Source organism: Hydra vulgaris, chromosome 04 (assembly GCF_038396675.1).
Source record: "Hydra vulgaris chromosome 04, alternate assembly HydraT2T_AEP".
Taxonomy (NCBI): domain Eukaryota; kingdom Metazoa; phylum Cnidaria; class Hydrozoa; order Anthoathecata; family Hydridae; genus Hydra; species Hydra vulgaris.
This window is the reverse complement of record NC_088923.1, coordinates 8545455-8566097: the sequence shown is the minus strand read 5'-3', so window position 1 is coordinate 8566097 and position 20643 is coordinate 8545455. Positions and strand designations below refer to the sequence as shown.

At 28.6% G+C, this 20643-nt stretch overlaps 1 protein-coding gene across 1 annotated transcript; it reads right to left on the bottom strand.

Annotated features, from left to right (window-relative positions):
- Window positions 1-16872: 16872 nt before the first annotated feature.
- LOC100206182 (pseudouridylate synthase RPUSD4, mitochondrial) lies at window positions 16873-20638 on the bottom strand. The gene is made up of 3 exons (XM_065795372.1): window positions 20278-20638; window positions 19650-19840; window positions 16873-17424 (listed from the first exon to the last, which is right to left on the bottom strand). The coding sequence occupies exons 1-3, from the start codon at window positions 20537-20539 to the stop codon at window positions 16891-16893; spliced, it is 987 nt and encodes a 328-aa protein (XP_065651444.1). The 5' UTR covers window positions 20540-20638; the 3' UTR covers window positions 16873-16890.
- Between the last annotated feature and the right edge of the window lie 5 nt (window positions 20639-20643).

The following is a 20643-nucleotide window of genomic DNA, read 5'->3' as shown; positions in this document are numbered from 1 at the left end:
TTTGAAGAGCTTCAAGTGAAGTCCCTTTAAAGCAGGATTTAAGTAGTTTGCTGCAGAACTCAATAAGTTTCCAGTGTGACAAAGAGGAAATCTTTTCTCAATGCAGCTTTTCAAGTTTTTTGCATACAAGACACCGTAGCCATTTTTTCCATCCGTCTCAATAAATTGATCAATTTTGTCATGGACTAAATAAAGAGAATCGGCGACAGTGTTAATTGTTGGAATAGACTCAGCCGACCATGTTTCTGTAGCTTCTTTAAGTGGTGCCAAAATTTCTACTGCTCCCTCGATTGATTTCCACTGTGATGCACTGATGGTCTTTGAAGAAAAAATATCTTCATTTGCATATAAGCTGATAATTGCACTCTTTAGATGTAGGACAGAAACCATGCAATCCAGTTCACTATTCCATCTTGTGTCAACAGATTGGCGTAACTGTCTAAAATTGATTCCTTGAGCGTCTGATTCTGATTCAAGCAACTCAGCTGCAACTTTTGACTGGTGAGTTAAAGAAGCCAAATTTTTCCATGTTTGCAACGCATCATCCATTCCAGCAGTCATTCCAAATGAGTCTCGAACTGCACATTGCAAAATATGATTGTTACACAAGTATTGGTCAATGATTGTTGCACAAGTATTGACTGCAAGTTTCATGTTTCTTGCCTGGTCGTTCATGCAGTACATTGGCAAATCAGCAGGCAAATTTAGTTCTTCTAAAAAAGAATCCAGCTTTCCTTCAATTAAGATACCTGTATGTCTGCCTGGGAACTGTTGGACATGGGGTGTCCAGTGATGTAGTCTCCCATTTTTGTCAATAGCATGAAAAGTCCAAGAGATGTAGCTGTCCTGAGCTCTAGAAGTCCAAAGGTCAGAAGTAAATGCAGCACTTTTTAGATTTGGCGTAATCTCCGTTATTATGCTCTTCATTCCAGCTTAAACTTCTCTTGTCCGAATTGAAAGCTTTCTTGAATATGTTGTTCTGTGATGAAGGCTCAGTTTAGAGTTTGCAATATCAGTGCAAAAGTAATCCAGCATTGCAGAGTAAAACTGGTTTTGAATAGAATTGTCTTTGTCATATTTGGACTTTTTTTCAAGCATTTCGACCATGGTTCGTTGTTTCTTCTTAGGAGGAGGAAGAAGAGAGTCGTCAGTTTTTTCAGAATACTCAGCGTAATCTTGGCTGTGTTTTTTTTCGAGGTGACGATGAAGTCCGCTTGTGTTTCCATCTTTTGTTTTCAAAGATTTTTTTGCACGCATTGCATTCAGCACCGTCACTTGTTTTTTGAAAATATCTCCAGATTTTGTTTTTCTTCGTGACATTTTTGATCGTTGAAATGAGGCAAGAATATTTCTTTTCGATAGGAACAATGTGTCAAGTTGAATTCCACTGGTAAACTAATGAAATTAAGTCGAAAGTCCCCATTTTATACAAAAAAGTTTTTGTATTTAAAATCTAATTAAAAATATTTAAAATCTGATTAAAATTTTTTAATTAGATTTAAAAAAAAAATCTAATTAAAAAATCTAATTAAAAATTTAATTTGTTTTTGTCAAAAACAAATTAAATATTTAATTAGATTTATTAAAATCACGGAGTCAAAATATTAATTAATTAAAAAAACAAATTATTAAGAGTTTTGTAAATTATAATATTTAAGTTTCGTTCTACTTCTCGCGAGAATTTTCTATTTCTCGTTTCTCACAAAAAGTCCCATTTCTCACGAGAAACGAAAACGAGACGAGATCCCGCTCATGGTTAATTATTGCAAACTTATGCTATTTTAATATTTTATTATATAGTTTGTAATATCTTTGTGGAAATAATTTTATTTTTTATTTTACCTATTTTTATGGTTGAAGTTTTTTAAATTGTACTGACGGCTTCAATGTAAACGGGGCTCGGTGATAAGACAATATATGTCTTCTTCTTGCTCCAGCCATTTAGGGGTCGTCCATAAAGTACGTACGCTTTTTTTAAGTCAACCCCCCCCCCCCCCCCGTATTTTGCAATACGCTTTTTTGAGTACCCTCCGCCTCCCTTCAAGTACTTACGCTTTTACCCTATTTATTTAACAATTTATGACTTTTTTTAATTTAGAGTCTCCTTTCATATACCCCCTCTTCCTCTTCGAGCGTACGTACTTTATGGACGATCCCTTATTATATATGAAAACAATTTTTCTCATTGTAAATAGTATTATACGGCAAAAAATACATAAATAAAAAAGAATAAAAAAATAACTTTAGCACTGACGCATACAGAGCTAAATGAGCACACGCGAGATGTTTACTTGTAACACTATTATTTTTTCAAAGTTTGCGTTTGTTGGCCTGCTTTAAAAACATGATATAAACAAACAAATAATATAATGTAGATTTATGTAAGTACATAATCTACATTATATTATTTAAATGTTTATACCAAGGGTCGGCAACCTTCTGCTCGCAAACAGGTTGCCGACCCCTTGTATAAACATTTGAAGTTAAAACTTCAATGTTATAATGCGGCTCTCCAGCTCCATGCATAAATACTATTTTAATATTGAAAACAAGATGTTAGTAGCTCTTTAGAAACTGGAAAATTTTGATGAATTATAAATTTTAGCTCTTCTGTCTTAAAAGATTGCTAACCCCTTGTTTATTTTTAAATAGTAGTAATAGTAGTAGTTTACAACTTCAAGAAAAAGTATTTAAAAGTAAAATGTTTAGAAAAAAACTTCTCATTCTTAACTTCAATTTGCGGACCATTTGGATGAACTAATATAGTTTTAAAAACTTCTCATTCTTAGCTTCAGTTCTTGTAAACTTTTGATTTTAAAACCTTAAAAAACTCGTTTTTTAACTAAAATATTTTTATATACATTTATACTCTTGAAAACTTGTTTTATTATCAACATTCTTTTATGAATATTTTCGAATTTTTTTCTCGATAAGATTTATCAATTCAATATAATATATTGATAATAATATAATATATAAAATATATTATATCAATATATATATATATATAATATTATGATATAATATATATATATATATATATATATATATATATATATATATATATATATATATATATATATATATATATATATATATATATATATATATATAATATGTTATATCAAAATTCAAAATATATCTAACTTTTAATTGTGCCAAGTCGATTTATAAATAACTTTTTTAAAACTAATATAAATAAATTTAGCACGAGAGCAACTGGAAACTATATAGTGCCCTTAAAATCGTGTAAAATCTTTACCTGCATAATAGATTAATTCCTTGATATCTCTTTTGAAAAATATATATTCCTTAAAAACTAATCTAGAAACTTTTCAGTTGTAAAAAACGTGAGTGAAAAAAAATTACACTGTCTTTAAAACATTGTTAATTAGTACTTTGTTTATTTGTACATGGATTCTTAATTTAAATAATTTTAATCAGCAAGTAAATATTTAATGTGTTAAGATTTAGCGATTCTCGGTGACAAGGCCTAGCGGTCTTATTTGATTATTTTTATATTTCCTTTTATATATATTTTAAATTTGTTTTCAATTGTAAAACGATTTTTTATAAAGATTATAATAAAAATGATTTTATAAATAATTACGCGTTATAAACTATGAGAGAAAATTACTTTCAAAAATGATAAAAATGATATAGAGCTTGCCGTTTCTATAAGGAAATATTAAATCAACCGGGCTATTGCATCTTCTACAGCTTAACCGTGTTTCTTTGCAATTGAATAAATTTAAGAAAACATAATAGTGGGGACTTACTGTGTTTTTTTTGTTCAGTTTGTGGTTAAACCATGAAGCTTGGAATTACGATAAAGACTTAAAAAACTTTTTTAGGATTGTGGGGCAAGTGAATGAGCACCAGTGAAGTCACTATTTTGGATTTCAAAATGGTCACTTTTGAAAATGGGTTTTTCTAAATGAGGAGCCTGTTTGCAAAAAGTCCGAGTAAATAAATTTTGAGAAAACGACAAAAAAGTGAAGTACGTATAGTTCCGCATCAACAGAAATTGATATTTTTTGTCTATTTTTAGAACGAAAAAAGTTTCAGTTGGTCTAATATTTAAATGGATAATAGATTTCAAAATATAGAATATAGAATACTGAAATGGAATTAACTCAAAATTTTTGAGACTTAGCGCAACTTACGGAATGGCCAATGATTATATTTTGGATCACAAAATTTATAAGTGACATTTATTAGTTCCGCCATAGAGTCTGTCAATTTCAATCATATATTCAATTTTAAAGGTGGCGATCAATATGGCAAAAAACTCTCAACAAGCTTTGTTTTAGAAAACTACGTTCTGAACGTCTTCTAAACGTTCTAAAGTTTAAAACGTTTAAAAGACGTTCAGAACGTAACTTTAAAAAACGAGTCCCCGTTGGGCTCTGTTATAATTTTTTTTTTCTTTCTACACATTTTTAAAATATAGCAAAGAAAGTAATAATGCTTTACATTATATTTAGCAGTTTAAAACGTATACAGTTTTAAACATTTAATTCTCTTAAATAAATGTTTACTACAAAAAGAAAACAATTAAAGTATAATTAATTGTTTTCTAAACAGAATCGAGAGTTAAAGTAGTGCTATTTCGGTCATACATAAGAATTGTGAACCTTCCCATCAACTTGATTACCTTTTTTGAAGTTAATGCTACATTAAATGCAAATTCAATGATAAATACTACAAATAAATGCCACCCCTAGTACTGAATAGGAGAGAATTTGAAAAACGGATATAACGTCTCCAAAATACTGATATTGTTTTAAACAAAGCACTTCAATTCTTTGTACATCAGTAATCACAGATTCTTCAACTATTCTTTGTGAATCTAAAAAAAGAAGGTCTGCTGATGTATGGTACGCTGACCGTCATAAGTCGTTAGTATTTATTGTACTGCACAGTGGTGATGGACAAAATCTAAAAAAATGAATTTATTATATTCAAAGCCATATGTTAAACATATTCTTATTCATCTATTAGAGAGTTATTATTAAAGAATGATATACCACAAAACTATTTCTGAAATTGCAATATACCCTTACGGTTGATCTATCAAATACATGAAAAATATATTAATTTTAGAAATGATTGAGTTTTAACTTTTTAAATTTATTTATGTCTTGCTTGATGTGTTGTTATTTTTTTTATTTTTGATCCTTAGACTTTTGTTTTGTGATTTGAAGTTTAATTTAAAAAAAAAAAATTTAATTCATAGTTTTTCAATAAATAAAAAATTAAATAATATTTCCATGTTTTTGAAAGAATATGTTACACCAATAGCGTTTCTTGCTATTTTTTAATAATAGATGTTTTATTCGATGATATATTATATACACTAGAAGTCTAACTTCGATAAGAATAGTGAAACCGCTTTCGCTCTAATTAGAAATGGCTTCCACAACATAAACTAATAGGCCGGGTGAATAAAAATGAGCAATTGCTTTTACTCAGTAATTGGTCAGCTTTACGTGAATAAAAGCTTAAGCAATTTTGATAAACTTTTTATTCACGTAAAGCTGAACAATTACTGAGTAAATTGCTTTACTTTACGTGACTAAAAATTTGAAAAAAACTATTTAGTTTTTATTTACGTAAAGCTGATCAATTACTGAGTAAAAGCAATTGCTCATTTTTATTCACCCGGTCTAATATTTGCCCTTTTTACAAATAGGGGATTAAATTTGTAATCAAAAAAAGTGGATTCACTTTTCGTCTAATAAATTAAACAAGTTAATAAGTTAGACTAGTATATATATATATATATAAATCAGCATTTGCAATTCATTTATAAACTAGCTTTAAAATAGCGAAGTGAAACTTTAATGGTAATACTTTTATTTTGTACAAAAAGTGGCATATAATTTAAACTAGAGAATCTAGGAGAACCTATATAAAGTACTTGAACTAGTAAACAATATGGATACAACTTATTTGAAATATATACATTACCCCTAATTTTCCCCTATGGATTTCTTAAGCATTTTAGAGTAATGAAAGTTAACTTATATTATTTGCTTGAAATCGAATTTTCATCTAAACAAAAATATATGTTATTTTGTTTGTTATTTAACTCAATACAAGTTGCATTGTTTACTTGATAGTTTTTTTTGTCTTTTTGTTTAGCAATAATATAAAAATTGGTCTATTGAAATGTATATCGTAAAATGTGGAAAACTGCAAATAATGAAAATACTCATTTTGAGAAAAGTAATGAAAAATGGCTAGCTCAAGATTTTCAATACACCTTCAATATATTAAATGCTGCATCATCAGTTAACAAGGTTGAAAAACCAAAATGCTTTTTTGAAAAAGCTTGTAACAGAATAAAATAAAGAAAGTTCTACGATGTTATTAACACTTTCTCCTAAATAACTTCATACAACAATATTGAAACTAAGAAACGAGTTTAAGAACGAGCCTGCCAAAAAAATTGCTGAAATTTTAGATAAGATAGCCTTAGCACTAATTATTGATGGTGGTATAAAAAAACCAACATACCAGCTTCTAAAAAATATTGCTGAAGAAAAAAGATGCTACAAATATTCTTTACATAATGATATTCGCATCTTCAAAAGCGAAACGCTCTCCCAAGAACGTTAATGAAGATAAAACTATTCAGTACACATAAGGCTTAATGACCTTCTAAAACACACTCTTAAAAGGCTGTGTAAAACTAAAGTGACGTTTAGATGCAAGGCAGGATTTGATAGTGCTACTGGATAATGTGTTAACAAACAGGTAAAAAAATAAAAATTGTGAACGAAGTCTAATGAATGAAGAGTGCTTGATTATGACTTGAATTGTACCAATAGAACTCATTAGACTACAATAATAATAACTTTGTAATGTTGTTCATTTAGAATGTGCGCGTAATAAATTCATAAAATAAACTATATATAAAGATGATAATTAATCTATAGGTTTGTTTGAAACGTCGTGGACATCTGAGGATTTGATAATAGAGTTTCAAATCTACACGTTTTCAAGATATAATTGAGAACTTGAAAGTTGTAATTAAGAAACTTAAGAGGTAATTGAGAAGATAAAAGCTGTTTTTGAGAAACGTCAGATGTAATTTAGAACATGAAAGTTGTAAATAAGAAATTGTAAGATGTAATTGAGAATATAATATTTCTAATTAAGAAAAGTTTATACTATAGATTCTCAGAACAAAGTTCTTTGTATTTTTAATTTTGTTACCTTAACTTATCTTGTAATTAAAGGTTCGTTCCTAATTTGGCCAAGAAAGGTTAAATTTTGTGTCATCCATCCAAACTATCTGATGACCATTTATGATTTGTTAATTGATATTCCTAACATATTCAGCTCTTTTTTGTTTGTTTTCATTACTGTTTTTTGTAGAAAGTACTTTGAGCACTTTTTTTAATGAAAACAATCTGCTTTCAAGTTAATTGGCGATTGTTGTAGTGCTAACGCTAATATTAAATTATCTTAATATTTTTGTTTTGATAAATTTTCATAATACTTTTGTTTTATTCTTTGGTCAATTTTTTTGGTTTAAAACCACCTTTTCCGATAAAATTTGAATTTCCGTTGCGAACCCAATTGAAAGCTAACTTAAATTTGATCCTTAAATTTTGCGCCAGAGCCACCCAATCGTTATTTCACTCAACACATATAACAACTCTTTTTCTGCCATGTGAAAATAAAACGTAACGTTTTCTTTCAACTTGTTCAGTTGTATGTATGTACCCAACAAATTGGACAAGTTGGTTCTGGTTGTTCCAGAAGCGGATGTAAGCTAATTTGGTGAATTTAATGCTGACACGGATTCAATTTAATACCAGACTTTCGGGTCATAGTGCATTGAAAATGACACAACGATCTTTCAGTTACATAATTATTTTTGGTGCTTAATTTGATATTATTAACTTATTTAAATTCATGTTGCAGAAAACCTTTTATAATGACCTATAAGCTTTATTGTAAATTCGCAGTTACAAATTATTTATTTTTATTTACATATTACGAAGGAAGGAAAAGGCGTAAACTATTTTTATTTACATATTACGAATTAAAGGAAAAGGCGTAAACTTTCAAGTTAAATGCAATTCCGCGGTGCTTTGCGATAAGAGCACTTTAATAACCACAAAAGAAAAAAAAGTTAACGTTAAAATATCTCTTTAAATTCACGCTTTAAAGTTTTTTCTTTTTCGTTTAATCGAAAAGATTAGCAGCCGTTTAACGAGAATTTATTTATTTATTTTTTTTTTTGCCGTATAATACTATTTACAATGAGAAAAATCGTTTACATATATAATAAATGGCCGGAGCAAGAAGAAGACATACTGTCTTATCACCGAGCCCCGTTAACATTGAAGCCGTCAGTTAATATTACAATTTAAAAACTTTAAACATAAAAGTATATATATATATATATATATATATATATATATATATATATATATATATATATATATATATATATATATATATATATATATATATATATACATATTTCTACAAAGATATTATAAAACTTATAATAAGATATTAAAATAGCATAAGTTTTCAATAACAACATATTTAAATGAAAAATTAAAGTCAGAAGATCCAAAAAAAAAATAAGTTATGACTTTTTCACAAAAAAAAAAAAAAAAAAAAAAGTTGATGAAAACCTATTCAGTTTATATATTTTTTTATTATTTTATAATCAAATTTTAAAATAAATATTTTAGATCGAAATTTTTTCCTAATAAGAAACGTTTACATACTATTTTGAATTGTTCAAAAGATATGTTTTGAAGAATGTTATTTTTATTAATTTTTTGAAAAAATTCATTCCATAGAAATGCTCCACGATATTGAATTTGGAATGAACTGGGTTTGAAATAGAATCTTGGAACTACAAAATTATCATTTGAAAAATTTGTGGGGTACTTATGAGAAATTTTAGTAAAGTAAGAGTGAAATATATTAGGCGACAAACCATGTTTAGATTTAAACATGAACAGCATAACTTGATATATGTTAAGTTTATAAACATTGAGTGCATTAAGTTCCATTAAGAAAGACTCTCCATGAGCAATTCTCTTAACGCCAAAAATAATTTTGCATGCAATTTTTTGTTTACTATAAATTTTTTTAAGCTTTCCATAGTTGCTACTTCCCCATGCAATATTGCAATAGGATAGATAACTATGGATAAATGAAAAATATATAATTTTTAAAGACTTGATACTATTAAATGGTTTAACTCTATATAGAACAGAAACATTTTTGGAAATTTTATTTTCAATAGATTTAATATGAGATTTCCATGATATATTTTCATCTAATATTATTCCCAGGAAGTTTACATTTGATTTTCTTTTAATAACTGAATTATTCATAAAGAGATTGGGTAATTTTAGAGGGAGGTGATCACTCTTACTAGGTTTATGAAACGACAAAAATTTAGTTTTCAGTACATTTAATGAAAGTTTATTACAAATAATCCAATCATTAACTTTTATTAGTTCTTCATTAAATATTTTAAAAAGATCTTTTATATTTTTATTTGAGTAAAAAAGATTAGAGTCGTCAGCAAACAAAATAAGATTTAAAGTCTTTGAAGCTAAATATAAATCGTTAATGTACAACAAGAATAATAGTGGTCCTAGGATGGACCCCTGGGGATTTGAAATTTGTGGTGTTTTTTGGGATTTTATTTGCTAAATTTAGGCCAACTTCAAGGAAATAGTCGTTGAGCTTTTCAACGATGGTTTCTTTATTACTGATCATTTCCCCATCAATTATGAGTTTTTGTGGCAAATTATTGTTAGAACATCTTTTTTTACCAATTATCTGGTTAATCACATTCCAAGTTTTTTGAGTGTTTCCTTGTGTTTTTTTTAGCATCTTAGCATAATAAATTATTTTAGAGTGTTTCTTTGTTTTTTCAAATAAAATTTTATAATTTTTGTAATTTATTTCATTTGTGAATGATTTATGTTTTAGATATTTTTCATAAAGTTTTTGTTTTCTCTTAGATGATTTAAGTAAACCTTTGGTCATCCAAGGGCTTAAAAGTGATTTTGAATTTATAACTATTTTTTTTAGTGGAAATGCCAAATCGTAATATTTACAAAACTGCGCCAAAAAAAGATCATACGCCTTATTTGCCTCTTGTGATTGTAATATAAGGTCCCAATCAATTTTTTCTGATAAGAGATTTCGAAAGTGCAACAGGGAGTTTTCATTGATCTGTCGCATTTGGATTGTAGATTTTAAAGCAGAATGATTATCAGTTATATTATTTGTAATTAAGAATATTGGGAAATGATCTGTTATGTCAGTTTTGATTATACCAGATTCTAGGAGGCAATTATGAATATTATTAGTAAATATATTATCAAGTAATATTGATGAAGTGTTAGTTATTCTGGTTGATTTGCTTATTGTTGGAATTATATCATGTTGAATTAAGGTATTTAAAAAATATTGAACATTTACATTTGAAGAATGATTTAACAAGTTTATATTGTAGTCACCAGTTAGGTATTGTGGTTTATTCTCCTCCGGCTAGTTGCCATACAGAGACCACCATACCAAGGCACGCAAAGACATGTTCACCCCCCAAGAAGGAGCGTCATTACCGCTTTGCGGCCGAGAGTAAAGTGAGATTTGGAAGAACGAAGTTATCTTAGAGCAAAAGATGGAAGTAATCGTGTTAGAAAGATAGCATAGAGAAAGCGGACAGGATTGCACATAATGTTAGATTGTGCAAATAAAATTCAACTATTTCATAAGAAACAGGAATTATTTAAGATGTTTGCGAATTAATTTTTCATTAATACGTAACACGTAATAGTCACTAGTTAAGTAAACGTGTTTCTTTGTTATGTTGGTGTTGCTTAAAAAATTTTTTAAATAAGATTTAAATATTTTAAAATTCTCACCTGGCTTTCTATAAATAGAATTAATGATAATATTTTTGGTTGCTTTATTTGTTATTTCGATGCACAACGACTCACAATCTGTATCATTAACATTGACGTCATTACGCAATATAAAGTTAATAGATTTGTGAATAAAGATACTTACACCGCCACCAACGTGGGTTTTACGAGGTCGGTGAATTGATACGTAGTTATTTAATTCATAATTACAATTTTTTTCATTGCTTTTTAACCACGTTTCCGTGAGACTAATTATTTTAAAATCGTGGTTTAGATCATGCAATAATAGTTTTAAATTATCAAAGTTTTTATTAATACTTCGAATGTTTAGATTTAAAATTGAAAATTTATTTATTTTTTTACTAAAAAATTGAGTAGATTCACGGACTGAATAGTATTCACTTACAATATTTTTTTTATTGAAATAGTCATCAAAGCTGCTATTTTCCTTATTAAAATTAAATAAAAAGTTGTCATCCATTTTGAAAAGAAAAAATAATAAAATAATTTCGTAATCACGAAAATAAGATATTAAAAAATTAAAATACTAGGTTATTAAATTATTACTTTTCTTTGAAGCCCAATCGCGTATGATCAGATGGTTGCAAACTTTCCTGCCGCTCGTTCGATTTTCATCTGTTCTCGTAGATTCTTCCTAATTTTCACTGTGTCAGCGCAAAAATCTTCATTTATATAGATATTTTTACCTTTAAGATTAGTGGTCTTTTTAAGAATATCGATTTTATCCTTAAAGTCCAGAAGTTTTATTATTATCGTTCTTGGTTTAACTGAGTTTTTTTGGCCAGTTCTGTGTGCCCTTTCTATTTTAATGCCTTTTAGACCTAAATAATTTTCAAAAATTTTATTTACCTTCATTTAACTCCTTTAACTCCGTCATTTCTCAGATTGTTCCGCCGTGATCGATCTTCCATTTCTCTTAGTTTGCCTCTAATTTTAATAAATGCTGATTCATTACTTTGAATTGCGCTTGTTGTTATACACTTCTCTTGTGAATTAACGACAGACCTAATTTTTTCATCTATTAAGTGTTCGTGAAAATTTAGACTCACTTTAATATCTTCAACCTCTTTTTCTATTGTTTTGATCTGTTTACAATTTTCTTTAATATTTGATTCAACAATATCTAATCGCTCGTTTAATATTTTTGTGCTACTACTTATAATGTTTAACACATTCTTTTCTTGTTGTTTTATCATGCTTTCAGTTTCTTTTTTAAACTCCTTAAACATTTTTTTCATCATTTTCTCTATTTGATCGATTGTAACTGCCATAATAAATATATCGAGTATATATATATATATATATATATATATATATATATATATATATATATATATATATATGATAATAAAATAATAATATTATATATTTTATAATAAAATAATATCTAATACGAAATAACTTTTTGGCTTTATAAAAACGTCTTGTTTGTTCAATGTTCAATGTGCGAAAAAAGATTTACATGAAAAAAGAATTACATGCTTGCTTATAAGTGGCTAGCCCTTTAATATCTCTTTAATTCTGTTTTTTATATTTTTGTTCTATTTATAAAATTAATAAATTTTAACTTTTATTTAGGGAAATCGAGAGATAATTGTTCCAAATAATGCTTTTTTTTTTTTTGCTTTGTAATTTGATTGGAAGCGAGATGAGAAGCAAAAAGAGGTTAAATAAAAGCATTTTAATTTTAATTACGCAACGTGGTTCATTTCTCTTAAATGAATTTAATACTTTTTTTTTTAAATATAATAAATATGATAAAATTGTTTTTAAGATTGGGGTTTTTAGTTCATTAAATGAATTTAAAGCCCCCCTTTTAAATAAATTTTAAGAATTTAAAAAAGGATTTTAAAGCAAAAATACTTTTCTCTTAAAAAACGATGACTATATTTGTAAAAAGTAGTTATTTTAATGCAGATAGAAACCAATACTTTTTATTATTATTATTATTATTATTATTTTTATTATTATTATTATTATTATTTTATTCAACACCCTCTGTAAATGTGTTTACAAGGTAAAAATGCATAAAAATAGTTTAAGATATATAAAGAGAGAATAAAGTATATCACTTGGGAATGTTTTCTTCAAGAGTATTTTTAAAAATTTTTCGCTGTTGCTTTGCATTCCAACATTGAATTGCTTGTACTAAAATTTGATAAGTATCTTCAGGAATTATATTTTCTGAAATATTAATTTTCACTTTCTTTTTATCCTGAATTAAGTTTTTCATATTTATTTTATGGATCTTACATAATTCCTTTATATCATCTAAAAATGAATATTTTAATGAACAATAGTTAAGCTGAGAATTGATGATTTCAAAAGTTACTTTATTATTTAATAGACGGATAAATAGGTTTATTTTATTTTGTTGTATGTAGTCGATATCTCCCGAACTTTAAATAGAGAGTTTATATAGTTTTTGCTATACTTAGAGATATTAAAAAATGACTTAACTGCATTTCTTCCAAGTTTATTAAGTCTTTGGATTGTTGACTCTCTATTTTCACAGAGTTCCAGACCATGCGTTAGGGTCGGAACTGCTAAAGATGTATATAACTGAATAATTGAAGATGGATGTACAAACCGGATATCAGATTGAATTAGAGTTTGCACTATTGTTTGGAAATTTGATACCCTATTGTTAATATTTGTTCTATTGAGTGAGGCAAAAATAGATTTTTGTGTATTCCAAATAAAGCCTAGATGATTAAGTTTTTTATTTGGTATTATTTGATGGTCGTCTAGGGTTATCTTGCAATTAGTTAATTGTCTTTTTCCCGAAAGTAACAGTTCCGTTTTGACAGTAATATTTTAAAACATTTTCTATACATTGAGTTCAACCAAATTATAAATCAAACTATATCGTACGACTATAGAGCAGTCACATAAACTTATTTATCATTAGCCACTAGACCTATTTTCTATATCCAAAATAAATCGATTAGTATCAACTGCCAAGAATTTATAATTATTTTTCAGTATTTTTTAATTTAGATTTAACATCCAACAACAAGAAAAGAGAAAACCTGGCACAATTTAGGAGTCGAACGAAAATCTCAGATCTTGAATCGCAACGTTCATCCTTGATAATCGTACGCGACTCTAGTTTGTCTACCGTATCAAAGGAACAAATAAACACTGTGAAAGAAAGCATAAGAAAAGAAAATACAAAGTTGGACAGGTAAGATAATTTAATTGTATATAATTTCTTTATTAAACATTTCGTTTTATAATGTCTAATTATCAGGTTTCTAGTAAATATCAAGAGATATATTAAACAGCGCTTAATTGTGCGTATAGAAAAGCGTCTTGGCCAAAAAAACATTTTTCAGACAGAAATTTTCATAATCTTTTTTTCAATAATAATTTCTAGTTTGAAATGAGAATTTGCGTACTTTTTCTTTTGCAACATCAGCCAAAGTTCGCAAAACCTTAAGTATAGAAGTTTTTATAATGAAATCAAAGAATTTCAGAAATTTTGTTTTCAGTTTGATTCGTGAATCGGCTCGTCAAAGAAAACGAAGACAAAAACTTAAAGAGAGTATCGAAACTATGCGTCAGAACAACCCTAAAGCGTCAAGTGCCTTGAAACAGTTTATTCGAAACCATCCTGGACGACCGCGTCTTGAAGTTGATCAACCAGAGCTTTTATCAACAATTATAAAAATTGTGCAGAACTCATCAGCAGCTGACGAACGTCGAAGAACAAACTGTTTTCGTAGCGTCTCCACTTTGGATGACCTTCAGACAGAGTTGACAAAAATAGGCTTTACCTTGAGTAGGAGTGGTTTGTACCTTCGTCTTTTACCACGACGTGGAAACACTTCTGAAGGAAAAAACATGTCAACACGGTTCCAGTGAAGCTATTACGTCCAGAAAACTCAATGCGAAAAAAAAACAACGATAGAATGTTTGCAAAGTCATTTATTGACGACATGTTTGAAGTTTGCAAATTATTTGGACCAAAAGCTGTGCTTTTCATTTCCAATGATGATAAAGCCAGGGTTCCATTGGGTTTTGCTGCTGCAAGCCTTCAGGCGCCGTTGCTGATGCATATGGAATACAAGGTCAAACTCATGGATCACGACTTTGTTGTTGGCCAACAGCACAAATTGATCCCATCAGTGTATGGCAAGTTAACAAAACTGGAAATGCATCTTACAGTGGGGACACTTTCATACGCATAAGAAGTGGGAAACACGATACATCAAATGCTTTTACACATGCTTTTGATGTTAGAGAGCTTTTTAAAACCAAGTTGGTTGAACGTAGACCAATTTTGTTAATGGAGACTGATGGAGCTCAGGATGAGGCACCGCGCTTCCCTAAAACCTTGCAACTGCTGTTGATCTCTTGCTTGATTTAGATGCCCTTCTTCATGGTGTAAATGCAGCTGGGCTTTCTGCTTTTAACCCCGTCGAAAGAAGAATGGCACCTCTTTCTTATGATTTGGCTGGAATAATTCTTCCTCATGATTATTTTGGCAACCACCTTGATTCTTCAGGAAAAACAATCGACCAAAAATTGGAGCTAGAGAACTTTCAAAAAGCGGCTACCGTTTTAGCCCAAGTTTGGGAGAAAACAGTCATTGATGGGTATCCTGTTCATTGCCAGGCTGTACCAGTTGGAAAAGCATATGAACCACCTACTCCTGATCCTGTTTGGGTAGAAAAACATTGTCAGCAATCGCGATATAGCCTTCAAATCGTAAAATGCCAAGACAAGTCATGCTGCACACCATTTTAAACAAACTGGATGAAAAACCTCCCCCAACGTTTCATTCCATTTCCAGCCATTTACGAATACTGCGAGAAGGGTTATAAAGCAATAGAGCCGTCTACACATTTTAAAAACGTATCAAACCAATCAACATTTGCACCACTGACACATTGCCTTTTGCTACATGATATACCTACAGAAGGATTAAAATACAAAATAATACCATTTGATCTGTATTGCCCATCGATGAAAGAAAAGCTATCAAACGGAGTTTGCTTTAACTGCAATAAATACTGGCCAAGTGAGGCTGCAATGAAACGGCATAAAAAAGCACATAAAAAACAAAAAAAAAACGATTGAATTGGAGAGTGAGGAGAGTGTAAGTGAAAGTGAATATATTAATAAGTGAAGATGTCAGTGAGGAGGTTGTCGATAAAAGTGTGGAAGCTGAGTTCATGCCTGTATTTGATAATGTTAGACTTATTTAAGTCACCATTTGTGGAAATATAAATGTTAGACTTATTTAAGTCACCATTTGTGGATAATAAGAATCCTTTTTTATAATATTTTTTATTTTTATTATTAACTTACAGAGAAATGTCGAAATAACTAGATATTCTTTGGTTTTTAATGTTTTATAGCAGCCGTGGCGCAGTGGTTAAAGCATTGGACTCCTAACCCAAGGGTTGCGGGTTCGATCCACGCTCGAAGAAAATAAACGTTATCGGTGAAGTTGGAAACCGAGAGCTAACTTAATAAATGATATTCTTCTTGTGGAGGTGCTCTGTGATAAGCCATTAGGACTTCTTAGAGCACCTAAACAACTAAAAAAAAAAGTTACGCATTCAAGAAGGGGGACTTTATTTTGGAATAAATAATGCGTACGTACGCAAGGTCGTCAAAAGCGTACAAGTGCGTACAAGGGGGGAGGGGGTTTCAAAATCAGTACTTTTACTGCGTACGTACTTTATGGATGGCCCCTTTGTAAAAATAAAGTAATAACAAGCGTCTGTTCTAAATAACAAGGTTATACGATAAAATCGCGACCCACAATCTTATCAGAAAAGAAATGTATGGTGGTGCAATCATGCTGTTCACACGCTCTTAATTAAAACTACTCCCAATTTTATTATTAAAACACGATAAAAAATACTTAATTGCAAAAAGTCCTTCAAAAAAAAAAAAAAAAAAGGAATAAAACTTTCAAAACATTCGTAATCTATACACTTGTTTTAAAAGATTCACTATTAATTGATATTCCTTTAGAAACGAATAAACTTTCGCGACGATTGATATGCTTAAGTAGCTTATGCTTTTTTCGAAGGCGAGCTGCATCAACTTCCTCCCGGTTTAAAACAAGATCGAGGTGATCCATTGTTTGTTGAAAGTACGACGGAATACTTGTTTCTATTGTTAAATCTTTACTACCATCTAACCCAGGTATTCGTATACTTTTTGTTAAAAGATGCATCGGAAGCAGACCTCTTTGCCAAGGGCGGATTTTACTTGACCCTGTCTCCTCATTTTTTACACCACGCATTCTTAGCATTTGAATGAGGCGTATTGGCAAAGTTTGCGGCCCTTTGTTGGCGTGATAACGATGGTCACCAAGTATAGGACATTTTAGTAACTCGTATGCATGAACGCGTATTTGATGCTTATTTCCAGTAAATGTTTTAAACAAACAAAGCATGCATGTATCTTGGTTTGAATCAAGTATTGTATAATTTGTTTCAACAGAGCTTTTGTTTATCTAAAAATTTAAAATATTAGTAATTTATTAATTTAAAAAATTTTCTACTATATTTATGTAACTAAGACATATTATCACTACGTTAATGAGAACTTTAAATTTTTTTAATCTCTGAGTTAATTACCGTATGTAAAATAAATTAATTAAAAAACCATATTACCTGGTAGCTGAATGAATAACATTAGCTTACTAGAAGTCTTACTTAACTGGATAAATAATAGCATTAGGTTACCGGAAGGCTTACCTAGCTGGATATATAGCATTACCTTACCAGAAGTCATACTTAAATGAATAAATAACAGCTCATGTTATTTATTCATTTAAGTATGTTACCAGAAGTCTTACTTTTCTGAATGAATAACATCAGTTTACTAGAAATTTTACTTAGCTGAATGAATAGTATTAACTAACATCATTTATATATAACTACCTATTATTATGTAATACTTTTATATCTAACAGTTTAAGAAGTTTAAGCTTACGTACTGAAGAGCTTATTTATTAAAAAGTTACATATTTTATTACTTACTGAAGACCTTATTTATTAAAAAGATACACATTTTATTACATGCTGAAGAACTTATTAATTAAAAAGTTAAATATTTTATTACTTACTGAAGAGCTTATTTGTTAAAAAGTTACATATTTTATTACTTACTGAAGAGCTTATTTATTAAAAAGTTACATATTTTATTACATACTGAAGAACTTATTTATTAAAGAGTTACATATTTTAATACTTACTGAAGAGCTTATTTATTAAAAAGTTACATATTTTATTACTTACTGAAAAGCTTATTTATTGATATTGAGTCAATTTACTGAAAAACTTACTTATTGACACATCATATATTATAAATAAATTTCGTGTTGGTAAGCTTACTTGATGGAAAATTTAATGACAAACCTTACTAACATTTGTAATTGATATATAACATTAGTGATTAGTATATAAATATGTTGCAATTGATATATAACGCCTGTAGCAATTGATATTTAACATTTGTGATTGATATATAAACATTTGTAGCAATTAATATATAACATTTGTAGTAAATGATATATAACACTTGTGATTAATATATAACACTTGTGATTGATGTGTAAACATTGGTAACATTTGTTCATATTTTGCGATAACTCTTAATTTTTACACAATAAAACAATAATATAATAATAACAATGATATGTTAGTTATTTAGAGCATGTTGTCTCAACCAGTCGCACATTGCTTTCTTCAGTTTCAAACAATTGCAGAAACTTTTGCAACGCCTATATGATGATATAAGCTTATACATTATGTAAGCACCATATTTATTATTATCAATTTATTTAACACCATATTACTAATTTGTCCTAGTTTTTTTATAACTACATTTAATTTTTGTGAAAAATAATCATCAAGATTTGCCTATAAGTATCCCACAAGTAAGAAATATTCGGATGTAGTTGTATGTATACACCCTTTAATTTTGGGATGGTGGAAACTGGATGGACGGTCACAAATTTTAAACAATAATAAATAATTAGATGAAATTTGAAACATGTTGATATATTCAGATTTAGTATAAGATAGTAAATAAAATTTATTATCTCACTGTTTTCACATTTGAGGTAGGGTGGGCAAACCTTTTTGGAGTATTTTTGTTTCCAGATTTCAATCACAACAATTTTTTGTAAAATGTTTCTATTTGACATAAGCATGAACATACTATGCCTGAAAGTGTCTAATATGAAACATAAAATAATTATGGACCCACCCCTGATATGTAGGTGGTAGGTGAGGATCTTTAATTGTGATGCAGGCAACTCACCTGGGAGAAGAAATAAAATACTCAGTACTGTCAAAATAGCTTAATATTATAATTCAAAGGGCAAAAAAAAAAAACAATTTGAAGAAGCTGTAGTCATACAGAGATTATGCATTTTAAATATTGTTCTTCTTTCTATCTATATCTTGATTTATAAATGGCACCCACCACTATTCGAAAATTTAAAGAATAAGTTCCAGGAAGAGCAAGCTCTTTTAATAAATTAAAAAAGTTGTTGCTCAGCACAAGAGAAAGTTAGGAAAACAAAGGCAAACAAATTAGTAATGGACAAACTATACTATAATAAAATAAGCAAATTTCAGTATTGGATTAACTATAATTAAATGACACAAATGCACAACATCCTGTTTTAATTAAATAAATGAAAACATATTCATAAAATTTCTTACTTACAGATATTTCATTAATAGTTTGTTTAAACTGGCCATTTCTTAAGGTTTCTTGCAATTCCCCATTTAGTACACCTGTAACACGACTAACATTACCTAAAAGTATAGCAAGGTAAGACTTCTCTATTTTTCGATTCTCATGCAGGTCTGCTAAATATTTTGCCATCTCTTTTTTGTATGTGAGTAGCAAAACACCTGTTGAAAAATATTTGAAAATAATTAAAATAATTATATGCCAGCAGAAATTTGAACTGAAAAGTTTTATGCATAGTGGAACCATTAAAAAACTAAAGTGGGGACAGGTAATGTAAACTTATTTTTGTTGATTAGCTTCATCTTGTTTCAAAGATTCTATGAATAAATAAATGTTTTGGGTAATTTTTAGTTATATTTTTATTTTTTGAAACCATTTTGCTTGAAATATTTAATAAAAATATAACAATAGTAATTAAAAAAAAAACAATAGTAATATAAATCAATAATAATGAAAATAAATATAAATTCATTTTCAATATAAATTTTCAAAATATTTATAATAATAAGTAATGGCTATATAAGTTCTTTATTTTTTCTTTCAAAAATTTTTTTTCAAATAATAATGTAAAATAACAGAAAAAAAGCTTACAAAATACCTGAAGTGTTCTTGTCTAATCTATGAGCAAGTTCTAAGCTTCCAGCAAGTAAACCGTGCTTTTGCTCAAGAGCTGGCAAAAAATCAGCTATACTAAGTTTGATTTTTGGTCCTCCGTGAACAGGTATGCCATAAGGTTTATGTATTGCAAGCAAACCATCTTTCATGTACAGTTTCTTTATATTGCTAACTGATAAACTTTGTGCTGAGATTAATAAATTTTTCCACCCTGCAACAGTTGATGTCTTCGCAACAGTTGTCATACTAAAATTTTATTTTTCCACCCCGCAACAGTTAATATAAAACTTTTTTGAAAATAAAAATTATGCTTAAATTTATAAATTGCAACAAAATAAGAAAACATTAT

Coding starts and splice junctions, on each gene's coding strand:
- LOC100206182 (XM_065795372.1), bottom strand. CDS start 20,539: ATGACAACTGTTGCGAAGACATCAACTGTTGCAGGGTGGAAAAATTTA. Junction 19,841..20,277: donor ATTAGACAAGAACACTTCAG/GTATTTTGTAAG, acceptor ATTTTTCAACAG/GTGTTTTGCTACTCACATAC. Junction 17,425..19,649: donor AAACTATTAATGAAATATCT/GTAAGTAAGAAA, acceptor TTAAATTTTTAG/ATAAACAAAAGCTCTGTTGA.